This window comes from Lutra lutra, chromosome 5 (genome assembly GCF_902655055.1).
Source record: "Lutra lutra chromosome 5, mLutLut1.2, whole genome shotgun sequence".
Lineage (NCBI taxonomy): Eukaryota > Metazoa > Chordata > Mammalia > Carnivora > Mustelidae > Lutra > Lutra lutra.
In genome coordinates, this window is record NC_062282.1 from 135848530 (window position 1) to 135870148 (window position 21619).

Genomic DNA, 21619 nt, shown 5'->3' on the forward strand with positions numbered 1-21619 from the left:
CAGGGAGCCTGTTTCCTCCCCTCTCTCTGCCTGCCTCTCTGCCTGCTTGTGATCTCTCTCTGTCAAATAAATAAATAAAATCTTTAAAAAAAAAAAAAAAAGAAATAGAACACTTATACTCCAATACGCTTTGTTCTCTTTCACTTAAAGAAATTTAAAAATCCGAAGGGCACTAGAAGCTTAGAGTTCTGTAATTATCTCGCAGGCACTAAATTGACACTATTTGGGCAGACTTTCCACTCGACAGGGCTGGTGTGCCCAGTGGCGGCCAGAGTCACTGCTGGGCTAGCTGTGTAGCTTGTTAGGAATGCACGCTCCAGCCACCACCCCCACCCCAAGACCTCTAGAGGGGGAACTCTGGGAGTGGGCCCAGCAATCTGCATTCTAACGTACCCTCCCCATCTCCTGAGGCACAGCCAGGTTTGGGAATGACTGGTCTACCCCATAAGACAGGCGGGCATTTGCACGGTAGCCTGTCGGGTAACTGGGCTGCCCTCCCCCAGAAAATCTCTAGGGAGAGGCCATACTCTCTTGGGCTGATCTGGCAGGTGCCAGTGGTTATTAGCAGATCTCTGACATCAGATAGACCCGAGCAGATGTTCTTCCTTTGCCTCTACCTGGCTTTATGGTCCAGTATTCCCAGACTGCAGTAAATGGGAATACAAGTAAGTCCCCCATCACCAGGCTGTTGGAAGGGAACAATGGGTCCTGAAGCAGGGAGGGCCGGCCAGTGCAGCACTCCTTCTGGGGAAGTTGGAGAAACAGCTGTGCCCACCTCCAGGACCTCCCTGCACAGACTCAGGGGCTCCCTAGCAAGTATGAGAGCCAACTAGCAAGTCATGCAGAATACGGAGGCTGAGGGAGAAGCAATGCAGCAAGTGCTGGACGGGACTACAGAAACCACCTAGAATGTTCAAGGAAACACCAACACGGGTAGGCAGAGGCTGACAGGCTTTGGGATATCCTGGACCCCCAAGGGTCTGGGACCTGATACCTGGCCAGGGGGAAGGCCTTTATTTCACCATCTCTACCATGAGTATAGTCTTCAAAAAAGAAGAAACAAGATCTCCCTCCCCAGATGGACCCTTGTGGGAAGTTCAGTGCTCTAAAATGCTCTTACAGAGCAAAGTTTGATTTCCAGATACACACTGCATCCCTGCTCTGTGGCTTCCCTCCCTCCCTTCCGGGAAGCCAGCAGGGAATGGATCAGGGAGGTTAATTACAATTCTGCCTTGTGGCCTAATGTTCCACTGTGGATTTTGACAGTGTGAAAGGCAGGGAAGCCAGCCGGCCTGTCCTCTGCCTTCTGCAGACAAAGGCGCTACAAGGTCTCCCGAGGGCCTGCTGTTGGCTGCTGGGCCGGGTTAGGTCATCCATTAGCTCTGCCAGCTTGGAATGCTGGCTGGTCTTGGCTCTCAAGGGGGAATGAATCTCTGCCCACCCAGACCAGTCGCTCCTCGTCTCCAGGGTGGGAGGCCTGTTCTCTGAGAGGGATTTCGGGGACGGCTGCAGGTAGAGAACCCCAGCCCACCCCAGAATGGTGGAACAGCCCATCTTTGCATTCTGTTCCCCCCCCCCCCCAGGAAGCTGGGCCAGGTCACGTGGGTTTCTCCTTTCCGGGATGCTCTGCGGGAGCCCCTTCCTGCTGGCTTTGCTCCACGTCCATGAGTTGCCAGGAATCTTCTGGCACACACTGCAAGGGGGTGGCCTACAGCCAGGGGGAGTGGGGGGGGGGGTCAGTGCTGGTGGCCTGGGACACCCTACCCTTCTACCTGCCCTGGCCATGATGGGACATGGACTCAAGTTTAGTGAAGCAGCTGCCGGATTTCAGATATCTGGTCCTCTGTCCCCCACTTCTTCATGTCCCAGCCTCAACCTCCAGACAACTCCCCAGCCTGTGTTTTAGAAGAAAAATCCATTTTTTCCGGCAGCCTCATCTTGTCATGGCAAAAAGCTAGAATGGCATTTCATTTCTTTCTTTTTTTTTTTTTTTTAAAGATTTTTTATTTATTTATTTGACAGAGAGAGAGATCACAAGTAGACGGAGAGGCAGGCAGAGAAAGAGAGAGGGGGAAGCAGGCCTCCTGCCAAGCAGAGAGCCCGATGCGGGACTCGATCCCAGGACCCCAAGATCATGACTCGAGCCGAAGGCAGCGGCTTAACCCACTGAGCCACCCAGGCGCCCCTCATTTCTTTGCCACAAAAACCAGAGATGGGTTTTTCCTTGAGTTTTTATCAATGTCTTATCTGGCCCAGTAAGATCTCATTTCCACCAAGGTGCAGCTCATTTTCAGAAGGAAAATGCCATTAGGCCTGACCTGTTTTGCTGAGCATTTTAAGCTGATTTGAAGGAGGGGGTCAGCCACTCCTAGGTGACGCCCCATTCCTCCAGACAGAGGACGGGCCTTGTCAACTGCCTGCATCTTGGAGTGTTGGCTGTGGGTAGCTCCCCACCCCGTCCGACTATTGTCACTAAGGACTAAAAACACCTAAACACAATCCTAACCTTTTAGGTCTATATTCTCTCAGATGCTTATCAGAATTCTCTGGGAGAAGTGGAGGTTAAATGAAGAAAAATTATCTGACAAAATACAGGCGAAATCTGGTGCCAGAAAACCGAAGTTCTCAAAACCTGCCTCATTCCAGAAAGCTCCCAAGAACTTAGCGGTCAGTGGAAGTCCAAACAAGAAACAGATTCTATTTCCATAGCCATTTGTAAAGATGTCCTTATAACAGTGTTGGAAATGAGACCTCTCTCAACCAAACATTAACCTTTCCCTCATTCAGTCACTGGTAACACACCAAGATAGATACTATCTAGGCCTCACAGCTACACTGTCGCTAACAATTTCTCGGACATTAGAAAAATTAAACATTATAATGATTTTCAACATCTCTAATAATTAGGAGACAGAAAGGAAAGTATTAAGGGTATTTTTTTGCCCAGAGATCAGCAAAATCGAAAAAATCTATGCTACCCAGTTTTAGCAAGGGTTTGGAGGAAGAGGAGAAAAATGTCATCATGTATGGAGGCTCTCTGACCTTGAAACAATCATTTTTTTGAAACAGCAAATTATGTTTCTTTGAGTTTCCCACAGAAATTGCACAAGAGGGACAGGCGTGGGGTCCAGGACGGTGGCTCTAATGGTTAATAGTGAAAAGCTGGGTAGGAATGTCCAGTGAGAGGAAGCTGTTTGGATACATGAAGGACTGCCCTCCAGTGTGAGAGTGGGAAGCTACTGAAAGACACGAATGTCACATGGAAAAAAAATTTAATACTAAGGGGAAAAAACAAATTTCAAGAGAGTCCATATAATAGGATTCTCAGATTAAAAATTATATATAATCATATTTTTTAAAAATGCTGTGCTTTGGCCTGCTGGTGGAAGATTCCCATCTTCCATTTTCTCCTGGGACCCACCTCCTCTCTTCTGACCTGTGTGGCTCCTGTGGGAACTGCCATGGCCACCGAGGATGGGTGGAGGGCTGGGGGGAGGAGGAGGACTTGAGCCCTGGGGCAAGATGTCCCAGCTTGATTTTTTTTTTTTTTAACTTGACATCAGTGAAACCAGTCAGCCTTAGTACACATGCAGGAGTTGTGCTGGTTTTCTGTCATCTGGGGTGCCTGCCTGCAGCAGGAAGATGAAGGCCGTGTGTGGGGAGCATGGGCTGGATGTGGGTAGCTCCTGTGCGTGGAATGGCCTTCTAACAAGGCCCCGTTTATGACAGAATAGGATTCTGTCATTTTCAGCCAAAGGTCTTAACAAAGGAAAAACTGGACAGGTAAAACTGTGGAAATACACCCTGAACTGTCTGTAGTGTCCTTTCCAGTGAGAGTCGTCCTATGGAGAATTTGATATAATGCTTGGATTTTAATTTAGTTTTACAATGATCATGCAATTCTGGGACATCTGGGTGGCTAAGTTGGTTAAGCATCTGCCTTTGGCTCAGGTCATGATCCCAGGGTCCTGGGTTCAAGCCCCACATCGGGCTCCCTACTCAGTGGAGAGCCTGCTTCTCCCTCTCCCTCTGCCTCTCCCCCCTGCTCGTGTGCTCTCTCTCAAATAAATAAAATCTTTAAAAAACACATTTCAGGTCTCTACCTAGTCTTCATAGAGGCTAAAAGATAAATGACAAGGCCATTTGAGCAGCAGGCCTTAGCACCATGCTGTCGTGTTGAGGAATGTGTCTGAGCTGGGCTTCAGAATGTACTAGCACCTCTAAGCTTTAATCCCAAGGACTGTGGATGGATTCTCCTGATAGCTGGGATGAGAAAGCACCTCCTTTCTTCACAGGGATGAGAACAATTACAGTTACAACAGCCAGATCTGGTCTCTCACTCCCAGAAGCTTGCTGATGTTGGTGGCCCAGTCTTTTCCTAATGGGCTGGCCATTCTAATCCCATCCATCCTTTCAAAGGACAGGGTTCCACTGTCATCAACCCTCCTTTCTGCTCCGGTGAGACTTCACCTAAGACAACAAGCTTAGAATGTGAACAGTGGGCATCTTGAGTTCCATTGCCCTTACTCCAACTTGGGGGTGAATGGTCAGCCAGGTGGAACCCTGATACCTGGAAGGTGCCCGGCCGCTCCCCAGAGAAGCTGCAGTGCCCGGACTCCCATAGCTCACCGTGATCACCACCCAACAGTGGTACAGAAGGGACACAGCTCTAGTCTCTATTAGGACAGATCTGCTGAGGCTTATTCTGTCTTGGCCACATGTCCTTCTGTAGATTGAGATCGATGACTGTGCTTCCATGGAATGAACTGAAATTGTGATGCTTGACAGGAAGGGTGGGCTTGACTAAGGATTCCCTATTCCCATCTCAACAATTTAGTCCCCTGGCCCCTCTGTTGTGAGATGCTGAGAAAGCTATCCAGGCCATCAACATTACCTAGTTCCTCAGTCCATTAAGTCTATTGTAACTGCTGATGAGGCTAGGACTGAATTTTTCAAAAGCTAAACAGCAGTGTCTCTAGGCTCCTGACAACTGTCAGCTGACGGGCTGGCTACCCTTTTTATTCTCCTCGCTGGTAACTACTCTGCTGCTGTTCCTTTCCCAAATCATGACCCTCCTGTCATCAGGAGCTGTTCGTCTGCTGCCGGAAAGGCATCTGGAGACCTGACACTTGGCATTCCTTTCCTGAGACCTTGAGGAACAGCTGTCCGACACTCTGATTAGGATTCTCCAGGCCAGTCGGTGACCGTGAGAAGAAAAGGGGGCTACAGAGCCAGACAGAGCTCTGACACAGAAAACTCCATCTCTTTCTCCCTCTAAACTTGACATGGGGGCATGTCTGAGCTGGAATGGCAAGATTTACACACAAAATTAGTCATTATAATTATGAAAAGGGTTGGTGGTTTGGGACGTTTTCTCAGAGCCCACGGGTCGCGTAAAAATATTCTGGTTGTGTCAGGACGGGAAAATGTGGAATGCCACGCCAGTGGGCTGCATGTGGTTCTTCTGGGCCCACCCTGGCTGCTCGGACTCGGGTAGGAGGGTGAAAGTGAATTTTTAAGGACGAGAGAGTGAAATCTGAATTAGAGTCCACTGTACTTTGATGGAAGACCCATTTGAGGCTGAGAGCATCCTTAAAAAATAAAGACCATGGGGGCGCCTGGGTGGCTCAGTGGGTTAAAGCCTCTGCCTTCGGCTCAGGTCATGATCCCAGGGTCCTGGGATCGAGCCCCGCATCAGGCTCTCTGCTTGGCAGGGAGCCTGCTTCCCCCCCGTCTCTCTCTGCCTGCCTCTCTGCCTACTTGTGATCTCTGTCTGTCAAATAAATAAATAAAATCTTTAAAAAAAAAAAAAAAAAAAGACCATGTCCTGAATTGATCTCAGCCTGTGTTAAGAGATCACCAAAAATTAAATTTCTCTAAGAAAAATGTCTCAGAATCAAGGCTCACCTGTACATTAAAGTATTTCTAGCAAACATTCAAAACGAGGATCTCCCCTAAAAGGACGGTGAGGGTTCTTACTTTTGTCTCCAAATTTGTCTCTGATCTGGATTAAAACGAAATTATTTTGGGAGTGGGGAGCAAAGGATGTGTAACATGCCCCTTCGAAGCTACTGAAACAGCACATATTCCCCGTCGATTGGCTTCTCGTGTTCATGGATTCAACAGAACAGCATCACTGACAGCCCGGGGACTATGTTTCTACTCTGAATGAACGAGGAAATTATAGATCATACACATCTGGAAAAGCCATTAAGGAGAGCATCTGCTTTCTGTGTTCAGCAGAAGAATGTGGTTTTTAAGACAAAAATAAATTATAATCTCTGTTTCATTGAATAAGATGACTGGGGCGCCGGAGTCAAAAGTAACAGGTTCCCTGGAGCCTGTGAGCACCTGGCCAGCTCCGTTGTTGGGAGCAGCCCCTCTCCCGAGGCCCCGGGGCTGGGGCAGATACATGGAGGCACTGAGCCAGATGGTTGGGTCCTGCCAGTGGGAGGAGAGACGGGAACGTTAAGTTGCTTTCAGGCACCAAGGAAACGCCAGTATTTCCCCTTTGGCTCCTGAGATCCCATCCAGCCTTCTGAGGTTCTTGTCACTTGGTTGGCGAGTGGACACCGTTATTTTAATGTCATGATACGCAGCCTGGTGTAGTGGCAAGAGTAATATGTTGGGGCTCAGTCCCAACTTGCCTCTGTCAGCCGTGAGACCTTACTTAGCCAAGTCACTTACAGATCTCTGAGCCCAGGCTCTCTCCCCTGTGCGAACAGGGTAAGTCACCTCCCTGTGTCTTATGATTTGGCTACCACAGGAGAATCTGTAACAAAGTAGTTTCTAGACCTAGAACTGATACATAAAGGGAAGGCGTTCATGGGGCTTGGGTGGTAAGACCTGAGAAGATGGCTAGCAAAGGCTTCATTCTGATCCTCTACCCCCTTATGGAAAAATCCAGTGGCTTCCACAAAGTATGCTCAGCCAGGTCTTCACTGCTTTCCTCCCCATCTTTTTCATGTACCCACTTCAGTTTTCTAGATTCACAGACACTGAACCTGAACTCAGGCTCGTCACTGAGTGTCTGCTGATGACCTGCTCTGAATTTGGCATCACGCTGCAGAGCAAAAGAGACGGGAGAAGAGGAGGCTATCGCCCTAGAAGAGCTTATGAAGGACAGAGGCCCGAGGAGAAGAGGGGAGGGAATGGAGCCCAGAAATCATACGCAGTTCGGGTCGTGGATGCTTAGCGACTGTTTGCAGCAAATGGGCCTTATGCTACCCCAGATGCTCTCGGAAATCAAGAACTATGAAGAAATGGAGAACGGAACAAAATGGGGGTGAGCGCACCAGACAGAAAGGGAGGCTTGGGTTCCACCTTCTTGTGCAAATATCCCTTCTCTCTGGGCTGTGGTCCCCACACTGGCCACGGAAGGCCCTTCCCAGCTCTCCCATGCTGATCCCCCGATTCCCCGGGTGGAGCAGGCTGCAAGCATGGGGGCACCTCTGACCTCATCCAAGCCTCACAGTCTGAGAGCTGGGTCCCCACATGTCCGGTACAGTGAGTAGACCACAGACGCACACACGTCTGTCCAGTAGCAGAAGGGCCGAGAATTACCTGGTGTGGCTGTTGGAGGAGAGGCTCTCCCAGGGTTGCACACTGCAGCCGGCCACGGCGAATGCGCCCCCGCAGCTGCCGTCCAGCTTCATGAGCAGGGCCTTGGCCGCATTCTCAGCTGTCTTCCGGCAGTCGTGAGCACGCTTGAGCATCTGAGTGATGTTCTCATCCCCTGACTGGTCTCCTACGTTACAAAGAGGCCAAAGGATTAATCCACACACTTGTACATGAGACAGGCCTGGGCACACGGTCCAGATCATCAGTTTTTGGTTACTTGGGGCAGAGGTGGCCTGGGGGAGAAACGAGTAGGCATGGCCAGTGAAGAGACACACGGGCAGGGCCGGGTGCTGTCCCTTAGAGACTGCACGTAGCAAGGCACGTCTCTGCCCTGGGCTCTGCTGTCCCTATCGATGAAGGGCTGGCCGGTGTGATCTCTGAGGCCTGTCTCTCGCTCTGACATGCTGTGATTTTCTAAGGATTCAGGCTCCTGAGTTCTCCCATTCAGCTGCAGTTTACCACGTGGCCATTCTTTCCTATGGTGGCACTTTCTCATGAATGAAGCCCAAACTGTGCCTTGCACACACCCAGAGCTTTGCTTCGAGCTTTGGATAAGCAAGAGAAACACTGAAGAGTTAAGATGAGCGCCTGACATCAGCAGTGTATTTTCTCTACCACTGCTGTCCCTGACTCTGCTGTCTCCGCTGGAGCATGGTTCGTGGCGAGCCCTGACGCCTCCAGGAGTCAGGTCCCTGGGCTGGAGCAAGACCTCAGGAATGGCAGGCACCCACACAGGGCCAGACAGCGACTTCCCAGCAAAAGATGTTCATGTTCTTGTTGTGTTTCCAAAACCATCCTGGCCCACCAGGTCACCAGTTCGCTATCTCTTCAGCCTAGATCCCTAGTCTTCCAAGTACTTTCAGATGAAATCATATGCCAAAGCCCAAGGCACCAAAATGGTAAATGCAGAACTGGGTGACGTGAACAGGCATGGGGGTCCTACATTCTGGTTTCCCCCCCATCCTCCGAACCCACTGCTGAGGCCCCAAGACACTCCTCCAGCCTCCCCGGACACAGTTTGAAAACCGCTGGTCTAACTCATCTAGAATGAACGTAACGAATGCCTGTGTCATCGACAAGAAACCGAAATAACCACAGGGGCTGGTACTGGTGGCAATGTCATCAGCTAGTCCTTGCCCGGCCGGGCACCTCTATGGCCCATTAGAGCAGAATGGTGGGTCCACAGCTGCCATCAGCAGAATGGAAGGGAGATTTCATAAGGAACTGCCCCAGGTAAGCCAACTCACAGCTTTATGGAGAGTGGAGAAGAAGCGTGGGTGTCCCCGTCCTGCAGGCTGAGCTTTCCTGGACCACTGCCCCCCACTCCCCCGCCCCCGTGGCAATGTCTCTGACAACTTTCATGCCTGCCTTCCTTCCTTCCTTCCACAAATGAGCTAGTTTGTATCCATCTGACCAACTGACTGCTCTTTGAATTCTGTTTTGAAGCAGTCATGATATTACTGACTGGCTCGTTTGATAAATATATCATGAGCTACCCAGGATTATGTTAATACAAAGCATTTCATTATTGATTTTACATATTTTAAATGCAGATTCATATAAGCCCTTCCAGCTCCTACCAAGTAACTGTGCCAAGTAGAGACAAGCCTAATAAAAGGTACCTTTCCAGGACAGGATGGTTTAAAGGCATCTTCTGATCATACAAACTGGAAATAAGAGGATTGATTTTTTTTCCCCTTTAATTGATCATTTTCCTTAAAACAGATATTTAAAAGGAAAAAAAAAAACTTGACAGCAGGCCAAGATCATTTTAGGATCTGTTTAATATGAGGTATAAAGTTTTATGGTTTAGTGAAAAGACCCTGAAAAATGAGGGTTCTAATGGAAATGCTGGCAGAGTTTCTACATCTGGGCTGGGATATTAATACTCTTAAAAAAGGGGCAGGGAGGAGGGTGGTCACCCACACAAATGGAGGCCTGCTCCCTTGCCTCATATCTTAGATATGAAGCAGGAAATCAATGCCTGGGATACTTCCTTTCCTTCAGATTTGCTTCATATTCCTGTCCAGGTCAAAACTGAAGGAGGAAAAACCTGTGAGTGTTCAGTGCCCAAGCTAGACCCCAGGTGAGGCGGGGGAGCTGGTGAGAACAACGGGGTAGGGATGTAGATGCACTCTGGAGGCCCCCATGCCAACCTTCTTTGCAAGGTGCATCCTGGAAGGACGGCCCCAGTGGAGGCTCCCAGCCATTGCCCAGTGGGAGGCAAGCAGGTTGGCTCACCCCTCTGTTCGCCCACAGGGCTGAGCTCTGTGCCCCAGGGAGAGCCCTCTGAAGTGGACACCAGGGTGAGAAACCATTTCCTCTGTGTTCAAGAGGCACCTGGAGACCTGGGAGGGGGAGCCCATGCCTCAACACCACCCAGAAGCACAGCCAACGGAAGCGGCGCATCTCAGCAAAGGCTCCGTGGGCAGCAAAGGGACCCTTAACAGTCAGCATCCCAGAGAGAGGCTGTCCCTTTCATCACAAAGTGGGGGCCTCCTGCTCCATCTGGTCCTACCGTCGGCCTGGGAGAGTATATTTCCTAAGAGGGCTTGATTGTTTTAACTTGCCTGTAATTCTGTTTCCACCCCAGTTCTTGCTGCATTCCACATAAACAATTTACTCACTCAGTCATGAGGAAAAATCGAAAAACACACTTGACAAGCGAATTTCATGTCATTGGGAGGTGTTCCAATACCAACAGCGAAACGGGGGCACCACAGAGCCCAGGAGGCAGGGAACAAGGAGGCAGAAGGAGGGAGGAACTTGGGCCGCACTCACCAGGGGAGGACCCCACACCGGCCGCCCGGAACTGCCCCAGGATGAGGCTCTGCTCGCTCTCCGCCAGTGCCAGGAGGAGTTCGTAGGCTTCAATGCACTGCTCACTGGAACAGAAACACACAGCATCCTCAGCTCTGGCAGAGGACCGGGAGCCTCCTCAGGGCTGCACTGTCCCTCGGGGAAGCAGATCCAGACCTGCTTCTCGGCCTCGCTGTCCATGAAAGCAAGGAAACACCCGCAAATATTCTTTTTTTTTTTTTTAAGAATTTATTTATTCATTTGACAGAGAGAGATCACAAGTAGGCAGAGAGGCAGGCAGAGAGAGAGAGAGAGAGAGAATGAGGAAGATGCAGGCTCCCTGCCTAGCAGAGAGCCCGATGCGGGGCTCGATCCCAGGACCCTGAGATCATGACCTGAGCCGAAGGCAGAGGCTTAACCCGCTGAGCCACCCAGGCGCCCCCCGCAAATATTCTTGTATAAAGCCAGGGGCTTGCTGCTCTGCTCTCTTGCCCACCCCCTCCCCTTTTACTTAAACTTTTGGTTTAAACTAGGGTCTAGGGGAACCTGGATGGTTCAATCAGATAAGCGTCCAACTCTTGGCTTTAGCTCAGATTGTGACCTCAGCGTGGTAAGATGCAGCCCCATGTGGAGCTTGCTTGGGATTCTCTCCCTCTCCTTCTGCCACTCCCCACCCCCCACTCGCACCCATGGGCGCATGCTGTCTCTCTAAAAATAAATAGATCAATGAACTAGGACCTAGAAAAATACAAGAGAAGCAATAAAAGTGGTAGAGTTGGGGCGCCTGGGTGTCTCGTTGTCGTTAAGCATCTGCCTTCCACTCAGGTCATGATCTCAGGGTCCTGGGATCAAATCCCGCATCGTGCTCCCTGCTCAGTGGGATGCCTGTTTCTCCCTCTCCCATGACCCCTGCTTATGTTCCCTCTCTTACTGTATCTCTGTCAAATAAACAAATAAAATCTTCAAAAAAAAAAAAAAAAAAAGAAGCGGAAGAATTAAGTCTACTGCTTCTTTAACGATCGGCTAAACAGGAAAGGTATTATGCCTGTGGTAGCCAGCCTCCAGGATGGCCCCCACTGATCCCATATGCTAGTGTCCACACCCTTGTGTTGTCTTCTTCTGCACTGTACCAGAGTTAGTCTATGGGACTAAGAAGATATGGAATATCACTTCCAAGATGAAGTTATTTAAAAGCATGGTGACTTCCATCTTGGTCACTCTCTCCCTTCACTTTCTCTCTTGGATCATCCTCTCTAGAAAAGGCCAGCTGCCATGTCTTGAAGACTCTCGAGCAGCCCCACAGAGAGACCCATGTGGTGAGAAGCTAAGGCTTCCAGCCAACGGTGAGTGAAGGACTCCACCAAACAGCTGTGTGAACGAGCCTTCCCAGAAGCACATCCTCCAGCTCCAGTTAAGGATTTAGATGACATAGCCCCGGCTGACAGCTCAAGCAGGCTTCCTAAGAGACTCTGAGCTGGAACGCTACCTAGAGGGGTCACTCCCAGCTTCCTGACCCTAGAAACTGTGCCACAAGAAATAGTTACATAATCATTGGTAGAAAGAAAGGAGAAAGAAGGAGAGAGAGAGAAGGCAGAAAGAAGAGAAGAAAGGAATGAGGGAGGGAGGCAGGGAAAGCCCCAAAAAGAAGACTATTTTGACCTAGACCTGCAGTAGCAACTAGCCACATGTGGCTATTTGAAGTTAAAAGAATTTAAGTAAAATGAAAAATTCAGTTACTCTGTGGCGATAGCCATATAGCGAATGTTTATGCGCCACATGTGGCTAGCAGTTACCATACTACAGCACAGATAAATAATAGGTCCATCATCACAGAAAGTCCTATTAGATGCGTGTAAAATTACCCCTTGAAACATGTATGAAATCTGACAAATGAGGATTTCTAAGAGGAAGAAATCAGTCTCTCTTCTTTGTGCCTGTCATCATTGGACACACCAGGTATCGGATCTCAGAGGGACCCCTTCCCCATGGCCACATATGACCCACAGGGACTCATGTCCGCACAGGGAGTGGAGCATGTGTGTAATGCCTGAGTAGCCCAGGACAAGATGCCTGCTGAGCAGAAATTTCCCTGCTAAGCAAATAACCGATTAGCTTCTCTAAGCCAAGCGGGGAAATGTTACTTTACTCAACACTTAGTCAACAGACCATCTGTTTGTTGATTGTCTCACTTTCATCTTCTTTCACTGAGAGATAAGGAAAAGAGCCCCATCACTAGCCCCAGGTGCTGGCAGCCCCTCCTTTCAAGGGTAGTCCATCTTTCAGGTTAGACACACGGCGACATTGCTTCATCCACACAGATCAAAGGCAGACTGCAGAACAGCCTGTTTCAAGAGTTATCATAGGTGGATTATCTGCTTTCTTTGGTGTGTCTGTAAACTAGCATGATTGCGCTCTAGCTTTGGTCTCATGTGTTTTGTTTTTTTAAGTAGGCTTCACTCCCAGCGTATGGCCCAACATGGGACTGTACTCATGACCCTGAGATCAAGACATCAGCTGAGATCAAGAGTCAGATGCTTAACGGATTGAGCCACCCAGGCGCCCCTGGTCTCAAAGCTTTTGGAGTTTGATTTTGTTTTGTGAAGAAACAAAGTCTCTTAAAACATATTGATCTTTTCAGAGGACGCTAAGAGTAAGGTACAGTCATTACTCTAGATCTTGGCAAATATAACTAAAGGGAGCCACTAATAAACCCCTGAAAACAATAATGCATAGCTTTGTCACTCTGAAACAAACAGTCACTTGAAAACAGAGAAATTCCAAAGCTGATGAGACTGAAAAAAATGGTACAATCATATACTGCTTGCTCATTGATGGATGAACGGGAGTCATTTAAACTGGCTTGCCTTTGTGGGAAAAAACTGCATGTGTGCCTGAAGAGCCACAAAAATATTCATATCCTTTGACCTGTAATTCCTCCTTTGGAGATTTTCTTCTAAGGAAAATATTCAAAAGAATGAAGGCATTATCTGAATTAAATTATTCACCATAAAATTGTTTTTAATATCCTAAGTCAGCAAAAGTCTAAATGTCTTTTAGAGAAATGAGTAAATAAAACAACAATATATAAACTTGAGGCGGGGGGACACAGCCATCCAAACTGCACCCGGCACTATGAAACAATGTTACAAAACTACCATAAACTGAAGAAATGGAATGTCCCGGATTTACAACCATGTAAAATACATAGGACAATGAAAAAAGACTGGAAAAGGCAACAAATGGGTTTACAAATATGAAAATAAAGACTTTGAGTGATATTACTTCAATAATATTCAAGTTCAACATGTTCGCAGAGACATACCAGTGTTCTGACACCATACTCATTACTCTTATTTTGTTAATTGCCACAAGGTCTAATGGATTGTCAATATGTATCACACTATGTTTGCTGGTCCAACCCCTCCCCCCTCCCCCGTATGCATTCTAAAACCCTGGTTTCCACTTTGAGGCAAGTACCACCGACGCATTTCTAATTTAAAACGCCACCCCTGCCCCCTGCGTGCGCGCGCGCGCGCGCGCACACACACACACACACACACACACACACACACACACACACACACACACTTCCGCGCACGCATGCGCACATGCACACCCGGCCGACATTTGCTTACCTGTACTGCAGGGCTAGCCTCAGTGCGGTGGCGTTGGATTCGTACTTTCCCACCAGCATGCTCATCCTCTCCGCGTTGCTTTTGCATTCTTCCAGGGTTATGGTCAGGAGATCATTTTGGGATTTGAGGTGTTCGATGCGGCTACAAAGGGAGAAAAATCTTCCATGACTTCACAGTAGGATTACAATTCATCTGCCAATATTTGAGTCGTCTGAGATCCAGGCCAGACACACCTGTTAGGATGTGAGCTTATAAGCGGTTTTAGCAAATGTAACTGATGTGAGTAACAAAGGGAGCAACTTTAAGCACGAAAACCGCTAAATTCTGTGTGAACTAAGAAATACACACATGCCCCCAGGTTATTTCCCACCCAGCCCGGGACAGAGCGTGTGCTGGGTACCGTGTGAGGTGCTGAGGACCCACCAGGGAAAGGAGCCAACCATGTGACCTCAAGCCCTCAGGAAGGGCTACTACCTGTTAAACCCCGTGCTTAATAACCCACCATGGCTCTTTGGATGAAGTATGATTATCCTCATTCTCAGAGGAGCAAGGACAGGCACAGAGGTGTTGAGTGCCTTCCCCAGGGATTTGAACCAGGCAATTTAACCTCAGATCCTGTACTCTTAGCCGCTCACTACAGAGCAGAAGCAACAGATGAATCAGGGAGTAAGAAACTGTCCCAAGGGCCTCTGAATGGGCAGTGGACCAGGAACTGAGGATTGTGCCCAAAACTCCTTCCAGGTTGGACGGTCCCACAGTTGCTAACTGCTGGTAGGACAGGCAGCAGGAACCTCACAATTTATAGGAATCAGGACTATAAATTCAGAGCAAATGAGTTTACTGCAAAGTTAGAAAAACATAAGCCTTCAGCTTCTCTGCTTTCTGTCCTAGGATGGAGGCTCTGGATGCAATGATTCATTTCCCACGGACACACTCATTTATAGTACTCTGACCACCAAGTCTTAAAGACACAGAGGATTTCACACATACACAATCCAAGTGACTCCTGAAATGGTAAGGGGTTTGCAAGCCATTTGCCTTGGGGGGATCAATCTTAGGACCACGTATCTTAGAGCAGATCGTGGAGACACTCCCACTCCAACATGGGAGATATCTGGTGAGCATGTAGTTCAAACCACTGAGAGGTTTTGGCAACTCCAAGCTTAATTCAATGTAAGGTTTTACAAGAACATACTTCTGTGTTCTTGTTGACATGAAGATGTCTTGAAACAGTCCCTAGTAAGTAGGTGAAACTCTTTAGCTAGCTCACAGACCTCCATGTGACCAATCCCATCTTAGGGGCCTTCTCAGGCAACACCCCACTAATAGGCTACTTCTTCCTTCTTAAAGTTGTTCTCTCTCACTTGGGGCATGATAGGTCCCTTTTGGATTTCTTCCTGCCTAAAAGGTCATTTCTTCAGTCTCCTTTGTTTATTCTTTATTCTCTCTGAAATCTGTGGGGGTTGGCATTCCCTCGGGACTCAGTCCTGGCTGCGCTCCTCTGTCAGTACTCCCCCTGTTCCCCAGGGTGATTTTATCTAGTCTCATGACTTTAATAGACATTTATGTTCCTCTGGATCCCAAATTTCTTTGGCCCAGACAGCTCTTCTGAGTGCCTCACATCTCCAATTGCTTCCTGAGATTTCCATGTGGATATCACAAGGGCACTTCAAACTTAACATTACCAAATGAGACTCTGGATTTTACCCAAACCCTGTCCTCCTCTATCTTCTCCATCTCAGTAAATGCTACCACCATCCACCCAATAATACTGGAGAGATATGTGAGAATCTTCGAGACCATCCCTTCTTCTTACATCCTGATCTAATCCCAGCTGAAGTTTGCACTGATTCTGCCACCAAACCCATTGCCCGGCATCTCCTCCCATCACCTCCACCTTGGCCACGCTGGGCCACTGCACTCATTGCTCTGCATTTTACTCTTGTCCTCCTTCCATTCTTTACACCTGAGTCAGCTCTCAGAATTTAAAATGAAACTGTTCTTCTGCTATATAAACAAACCCTTTAATGACTTCCAGTGACACTTAAACAGCAAATTTGGTCCACAGCCTCAAAATTCATGCCCACCACACCCTGCCAACTCTGTCCCCTTACTGCGTGTGACTTCTCATTCACTCTATTTCAGTTCCATCGGGCTGTGGACAGATCCTACCTCATGTCAACCTCCTTTTCCACCTTAAGGTTGTTAATTGCTCTGTAAGAATCTCAGTTTGTCATATGGATGCTTCCTTTTCCCCCTTAAAATTGCAACTTAAAGCTGCCTCTTCAGAGATGGCTTCCCTGGCTACCCATCTAAAATCAACAGCCACCTGGGGGCACTTGGGTGTTTCCTTTGAGCGTCTGACTCTTGATCTCAGCTCAGGTCTTGACCTCACGGTTGTGAGCTCGAGCCCTGTGCCGGGCTCCCTGCTACACGTGGAGCCTACTTAAAAATCAACACCCCTGCCCCTGCTCTATCACACTGCCCTGTTTACTGGGAGTTTTCTTATGATCTCCTTTTGTTTTCTTCTTGTCCAGCTCCCAGAATCGAACAGAAGCTCCATGAGAGCAGGGACCTTGTCTGTCTCATTCTCCTTTGCATGACAAATAGCTTAACACCAAGTGGGTGCTTAAAACAGATTTGTTAAGTCAGGAAACACTTCTACCCCACACACAATCACACAGTTAAGGGCTCTCATTTTGGTGGGTGTAATAGGGCCCCTGACTTCGAGGTTAGGTAGTTTAATAACAGACATGAGGGCATACTGGTAGACTATTTCTAAGGTTATTCCTGCATCTAGTTGTAGCTACGGTCATAGGGAAGACCCTGGAGGGGAAATCCAAGGTTGGGGGTGGGAGTAGGGGGGTAGGGGAAGAATTCCAGCTGGGCTATTTAACAGCTCTGGACTCAAGGCAAGTCGCTCAACATGGAAGCCTTTGTTTTCTCATTTACAAAATGGGACTGTTCTGCCCTCCCAAGCTGAAGATGAAGTGATTGTGAGAACCCTCTGTAAACTGTGAGACACCAGAATAACGTGAGCCTCGAGCACCAAATGCTTCCCCTTTCTTTGGTGTCTCCTAGGTGCACAGACGAAGGAGAAAGGAACCACCCCCAAGTGCAACCACAAAGCAGGCTTGTTAAATCCTGGAATCTGTGGAGAGGAGATCCTCACTCACAGAGGGCCCCTGAAGGCATCTGACTTCATTAAATTGCAAAGGGCATATCTGATTCAATTCTTAAGCACTCCCAGCCACACTGAGAGGGCAGCTTCTTTACTGCTACAAGGTAATCATCAGGATTGTCACTCTTAAGTATTTTGGATTTAATAAGGAAACCATTTAATTTCCAGATTTAAAATGACCTAGATTGCTGCATTTCCTTAGTCCTCAAGCACTGTATTAAACAGCATCAAATCAGGGAGGACTAATATGACAATTTAATTTATTCAGGTTTGCCAGACACCAGGGGAATGGCATTAAGCAACAGTGGAGGGGGACTGGCATCCGCGTTTCTTTCTGGTTAGTTCACAAGCCGTTCAAATTCTGACTATGCTCTCCCACTGAAGATTGGTGGGTCAAGGCCAGCCGCACCACACTTGGATAGGATTCAGTACTGTGCTCTGCCCCTGCGGGACCCACTCTGAGTCAGTGGTTTACCAGGACTTGGCCCTGGTTCTTCTTTGCTTTTTCAGCAACTCTCATCACAGGGATGACCTATAAACCAGTCTTTGCCAAGAGTCATGAGTGCAAACTTTAACTACCTCTGTTGTGAGATTTGGGAAGAATCCATCGGACTGGAAAAATTTTCTAAGTAGGACAGTTAGAGGTACTTAGAAAGTGATTCTAAGTAAGGCTAAGTGGGATAGAACGTAGGCACGGAGGGTTGCAAACATTCACAAAGAACATGAATAAGATTGAGCAACCCTCCAGAGGAGCAGGGAGGGCTAGACCAGCATGCCTGGTCAATCCCGGAATGCCTCGATCAGACCCATCAGACCGCCTTTGCTGGTTGGTGATAGCTCCAGGCGCCCCTGGGATGCTGACTCAACATTCTGGAGCTGCTCTCTGTGGTTCCCCGCAGCACAGGCCTGCACACTTGGTAGCCATCTTGTCTTTCTGACCTACTTGTCATTCATTACGAATAGCTCCCAGGACTTGCTACATAATTTGCAAGGCCCGGTGCAAAATGAAGAGGTGGAACCCTGCCTCATAAATTAAGAATTCATCTTTATTTTTTAAAAGATTCTATCCATTTATTTGACAGAGAGAGAGAGAGAGAGCACACCAACAAGGGTAGCTGCAGAGGGAGAGGGAGAAGTCCAACACTGGGCTCGATCTCAGGACTCCAGGATCAGGAGCTGAAGGCAGATGCTTCATCAACAGAGCCCCGCCCAGGCACCCCAAGAAATCAAAATGGTGACAGAAGAGCAGTAAAGCCAAGTGTGGGATCCTTCCAAACACAAGGCCTATGCATTTGATACAGGTCACATAACGCTCATGAAGCCAGCCCCGAGGGCCATAAGCACTCTTCTGATGGACAAGAAGGTGGGAACTCCCCACCCACCAGCCTGACAGCAGCTCTCTGCGTCACAGTTCATAAGCCAACCTGAATTGTTCTTTGAAAGGCAAAGGAGGGCAGCGCCCCACCCCCCCACAACACCGCCTTTCCAATATACAGGATATCTCCTTACCTATTCAACCGTTCCGTTTCCACCTCAAACTCTCGAATTTTGCTTTCCGAGATGGCAGATCCGTGTGAGTAGAGCGTCTGGAAGATCTCCTGGATGTTGGAGCAGTCCTGAAGAGAGTGGGCCAGGTGTTCCGCCACACTGCTGGATACCTGCACAGGTGGGCACGAATCCCGCTCTAGACAGGGTCGCTTTAGGGACCGGTCCTCGGGCACGCTTTGCATGCAGAAGAATTTACAGCTGATATTCCTCGACAGTCAGGCACCCAAAGATGGCCAACCTGATTTTTCTCTGTCTGTATAACATGATTCTATGATAAAAAGTTCACTACTACGAAAATAGTACAATAGGATAAAAATATGGCTGTATCCTCCAGGCTCGTCTTTCCGAGCAGGAGATCTGGAGGAGCACGCCTCTTTAGAGTTCTCCAGTTTTGGGGTATCGAACAAAGCCTGGACTCCCCTGACCTTCCTGAGCCCCCTGTGCCTCCGGGCCCCCGTCTCTGGTTGCTACAGCCAAAGAGAGCAGCCAGCTCCTTTATTTTCACAGTTTGGCCCTGGCGCCGAATCTGATGCAGGCAATTTTTCTCAGTGCAAAATTCTAAATCAGGGCTTTAAAAGTACTATTCAGGCTTTCCCCACCCCTGGGGATCAAACAGCTAGCTCTCTCAGCCTCATCCCCAAGCCTAAAACAATATTCCTTAGGGAACTAAAGCTACTCCCTGTTCACCATCCATCAGCTCTTATGGCCCCAAGGGGTCTGTAGGCTCTCCAGATGGAAACCCTGGTACTAAGCGAGAAGGTTCCGGTCTCTCCCAGCACTGGGCTGCACTTCAAAGGCAGCAGTCATCCTCCCTGGAGAACACGTTCCCTTTTAAGAGGCATGTGTAAAAGGTAAGATTCTTTTAGAGCTCCCTGACCCACTTGGTCTCGGGGGACCGGGGTGATGTAAAGCAGGTACTTGAAGACTTTCATCTCCATCACCAGTAATGAGACCTAAATCACCTCTTTCTGACAGATTTCAGGTAGAGAAAAAGAGGAACTCTCTTATAGCTGAGGAAGTAATTCCCAGATGAAGAAACCACTGTACCCTTTAATCTGATCCTCTGGAGGGAAATGGGGTAGGATTTATTTTATAATTAACTTGCTCACAGGAGGTGAACCTGGGAAGTTCTGCCATCTGTGTGGCCCTACTGGGCAATCTCTTGCCTCACTTCTCGCGAACACTCACCCCTATGCTACTGATTTCTGATCCCAAGACCGGCCGATCTGATGATGAAGACTCGGACCTGGTCTTCGAGAGCTTCACCCTCTCAGCAATCTGGAAAAACAAAACATTGTCAAAAAATGACACCTCACTCTCCAGATAAACCTTTGAAACTGCGCATGTACAGGGCTACTGTTCAGCCATGGCAACTCAATGGATTCATCAACTTCCTAAAAATAACTCACTCGCCCAATGTTACCACCAATTTGTTTCACCCAGGGTTTTCCAACCTCAGCACTTGTGACAGCTTGGATGGGACTTTCTTTGTTATACAGGACTCTTCTGTGCCCTGTGGGATGGTTAGCAGCACCCTTGGCTTCTAGACCCAAGATGCCACTAGCACTCTAGCAGTGACCATCAGAAATGTCTCCAGACGTTGCCCAATATCCCTTGGGGGGTGGAGGGGGGAGGACCAGAATCACTTCTGGTTGAGAACAATGGTTTGACCCCACTGATTTAACTGGATGGTTGAGAACCACCCTCCTTGCAGGGACCAGCAGACCACCAGGGAAGAGCACATGTGTTGTGGGAACATTCCCTCTGGGGCACACTCAGCATACGTGTAGGAAGGGGCTGCTCTCTGACGGCTACGGCCTGCCCAACAGAACCTATTGGTCTGCAGACAGAGCTGGTGGTCCTATGAGAAGGGTTCATTACTGGTTCATTACTCAGGGTCCCTCCCTGGGCTGAATCTCAGTCCTCAAGAGCAACTATCCATCCACCTCTTACTATGGTAGAATCTGACAAAACATCTCACTTTCTACTATGACTGGTCAGCTGTGACCTGCTCCCGCTGGCTGATTAATAAGAGTTGGCATCCAGATCATAGTCAAGACAGACCAAACCACCAGTGGGTTAGTTAGCATAGGAGGCCTGCGAGAGACTTGAGGGAAGCTCCTCGGGGCTCTGTGAGCTCATCCCATGCCCACACGACGGCCATGCTTGGTAGAGGCTGGTGGAGATTCCAGATAAAATAGCAGGGGTCCCGCCCTCCCCTGGAGCTCACCTTGGCAATGGGAATGTCATTGCTGCTGCTGCTCGTGCTCAGCTCCCCAGTGCTGGGGTTGACTGGGCGGTTGGCTGAAGTGAGGCGGCCAGGGCTGGAGGGCCCCGTGGCCTGCACGCTCTGTAGTCGTGTTTGAAGCTCTCGAACCTGAAACAATAATGCAAACTTTAGACACAGTTGGTGGCTTGCCTGGCCCAAGAGCAAAATAGCCAGATGGCTGGGTCATCATTTCCATGAAGAGCCAGGCTTCGCTGAAAAGCTAACTAAAACTAACTTGGTTGAGTCCACATGAAAGTCTGCCGTATTCTTAACTAGACCTGTCATAGGCCGGCCATCATCTGTTCTTCACAAATAGGATCTAAAAATGTTTTCCGAGGCTCTGAAAGCTCCCAGCCAAGGTGGAAGGACCATCTTTAAGGAATGTTTATTCATTCTGCTTCACAGGCCTGAACATCTTGGGCTCCTCAGAGGGACAACCCGGAATGAAACTGCCACTCGCCTGGAGCTCAAAGTTTGGAGGAAGAGAGAGCAAATATTTTCAGTGCGAGTGCACGTGAATGCTGTAAGAATCCACCTTGGGTGTGGTAGGAAGGCGAAAAGGGGAGA

The 21619-nt window shown here is 48.7% G+C and overlaps 1 protein-coding gene across 5 annotated transcripts in view; it reads right to left on the reverse strand.

Moving 5' to 3' along the window:
• Positions 1-21619, reverse strand: part of MCC (MCC regulator of WNT signaling pathway) — a 425078-nt gene that overhangs the window by 31884 nt on the left and 371575 nt on the right. For all 5 annotated transcript variants that reach the window (XM_047730871.1, XM_047730872.1, XM_047730874.1 and 2 more), the window contains 6 exons: positions 21014-21160; positions 19972-20061; positions 18745-18893; positions 14055-14195; positions 10402-10505; positions 7564-7747 (listed from right to left, as the gene is read on the reverse strand). In XM_047730871.1, coding sequence (XP_047586827.1) covers positions 7564-7747; positions 10402-10505; positions 14055-14195; positions 18745-18893; positions 19972-20061; positions 21014-21160 — 815 coding nt within the window. The remainder of the gene's footprint in view (positions 1-7563; positions 7748-10401; positions 10506-14054; positions 14196-18744; positions 18894-19971; positions 20062-21013; positions 21161-21619) is intronic.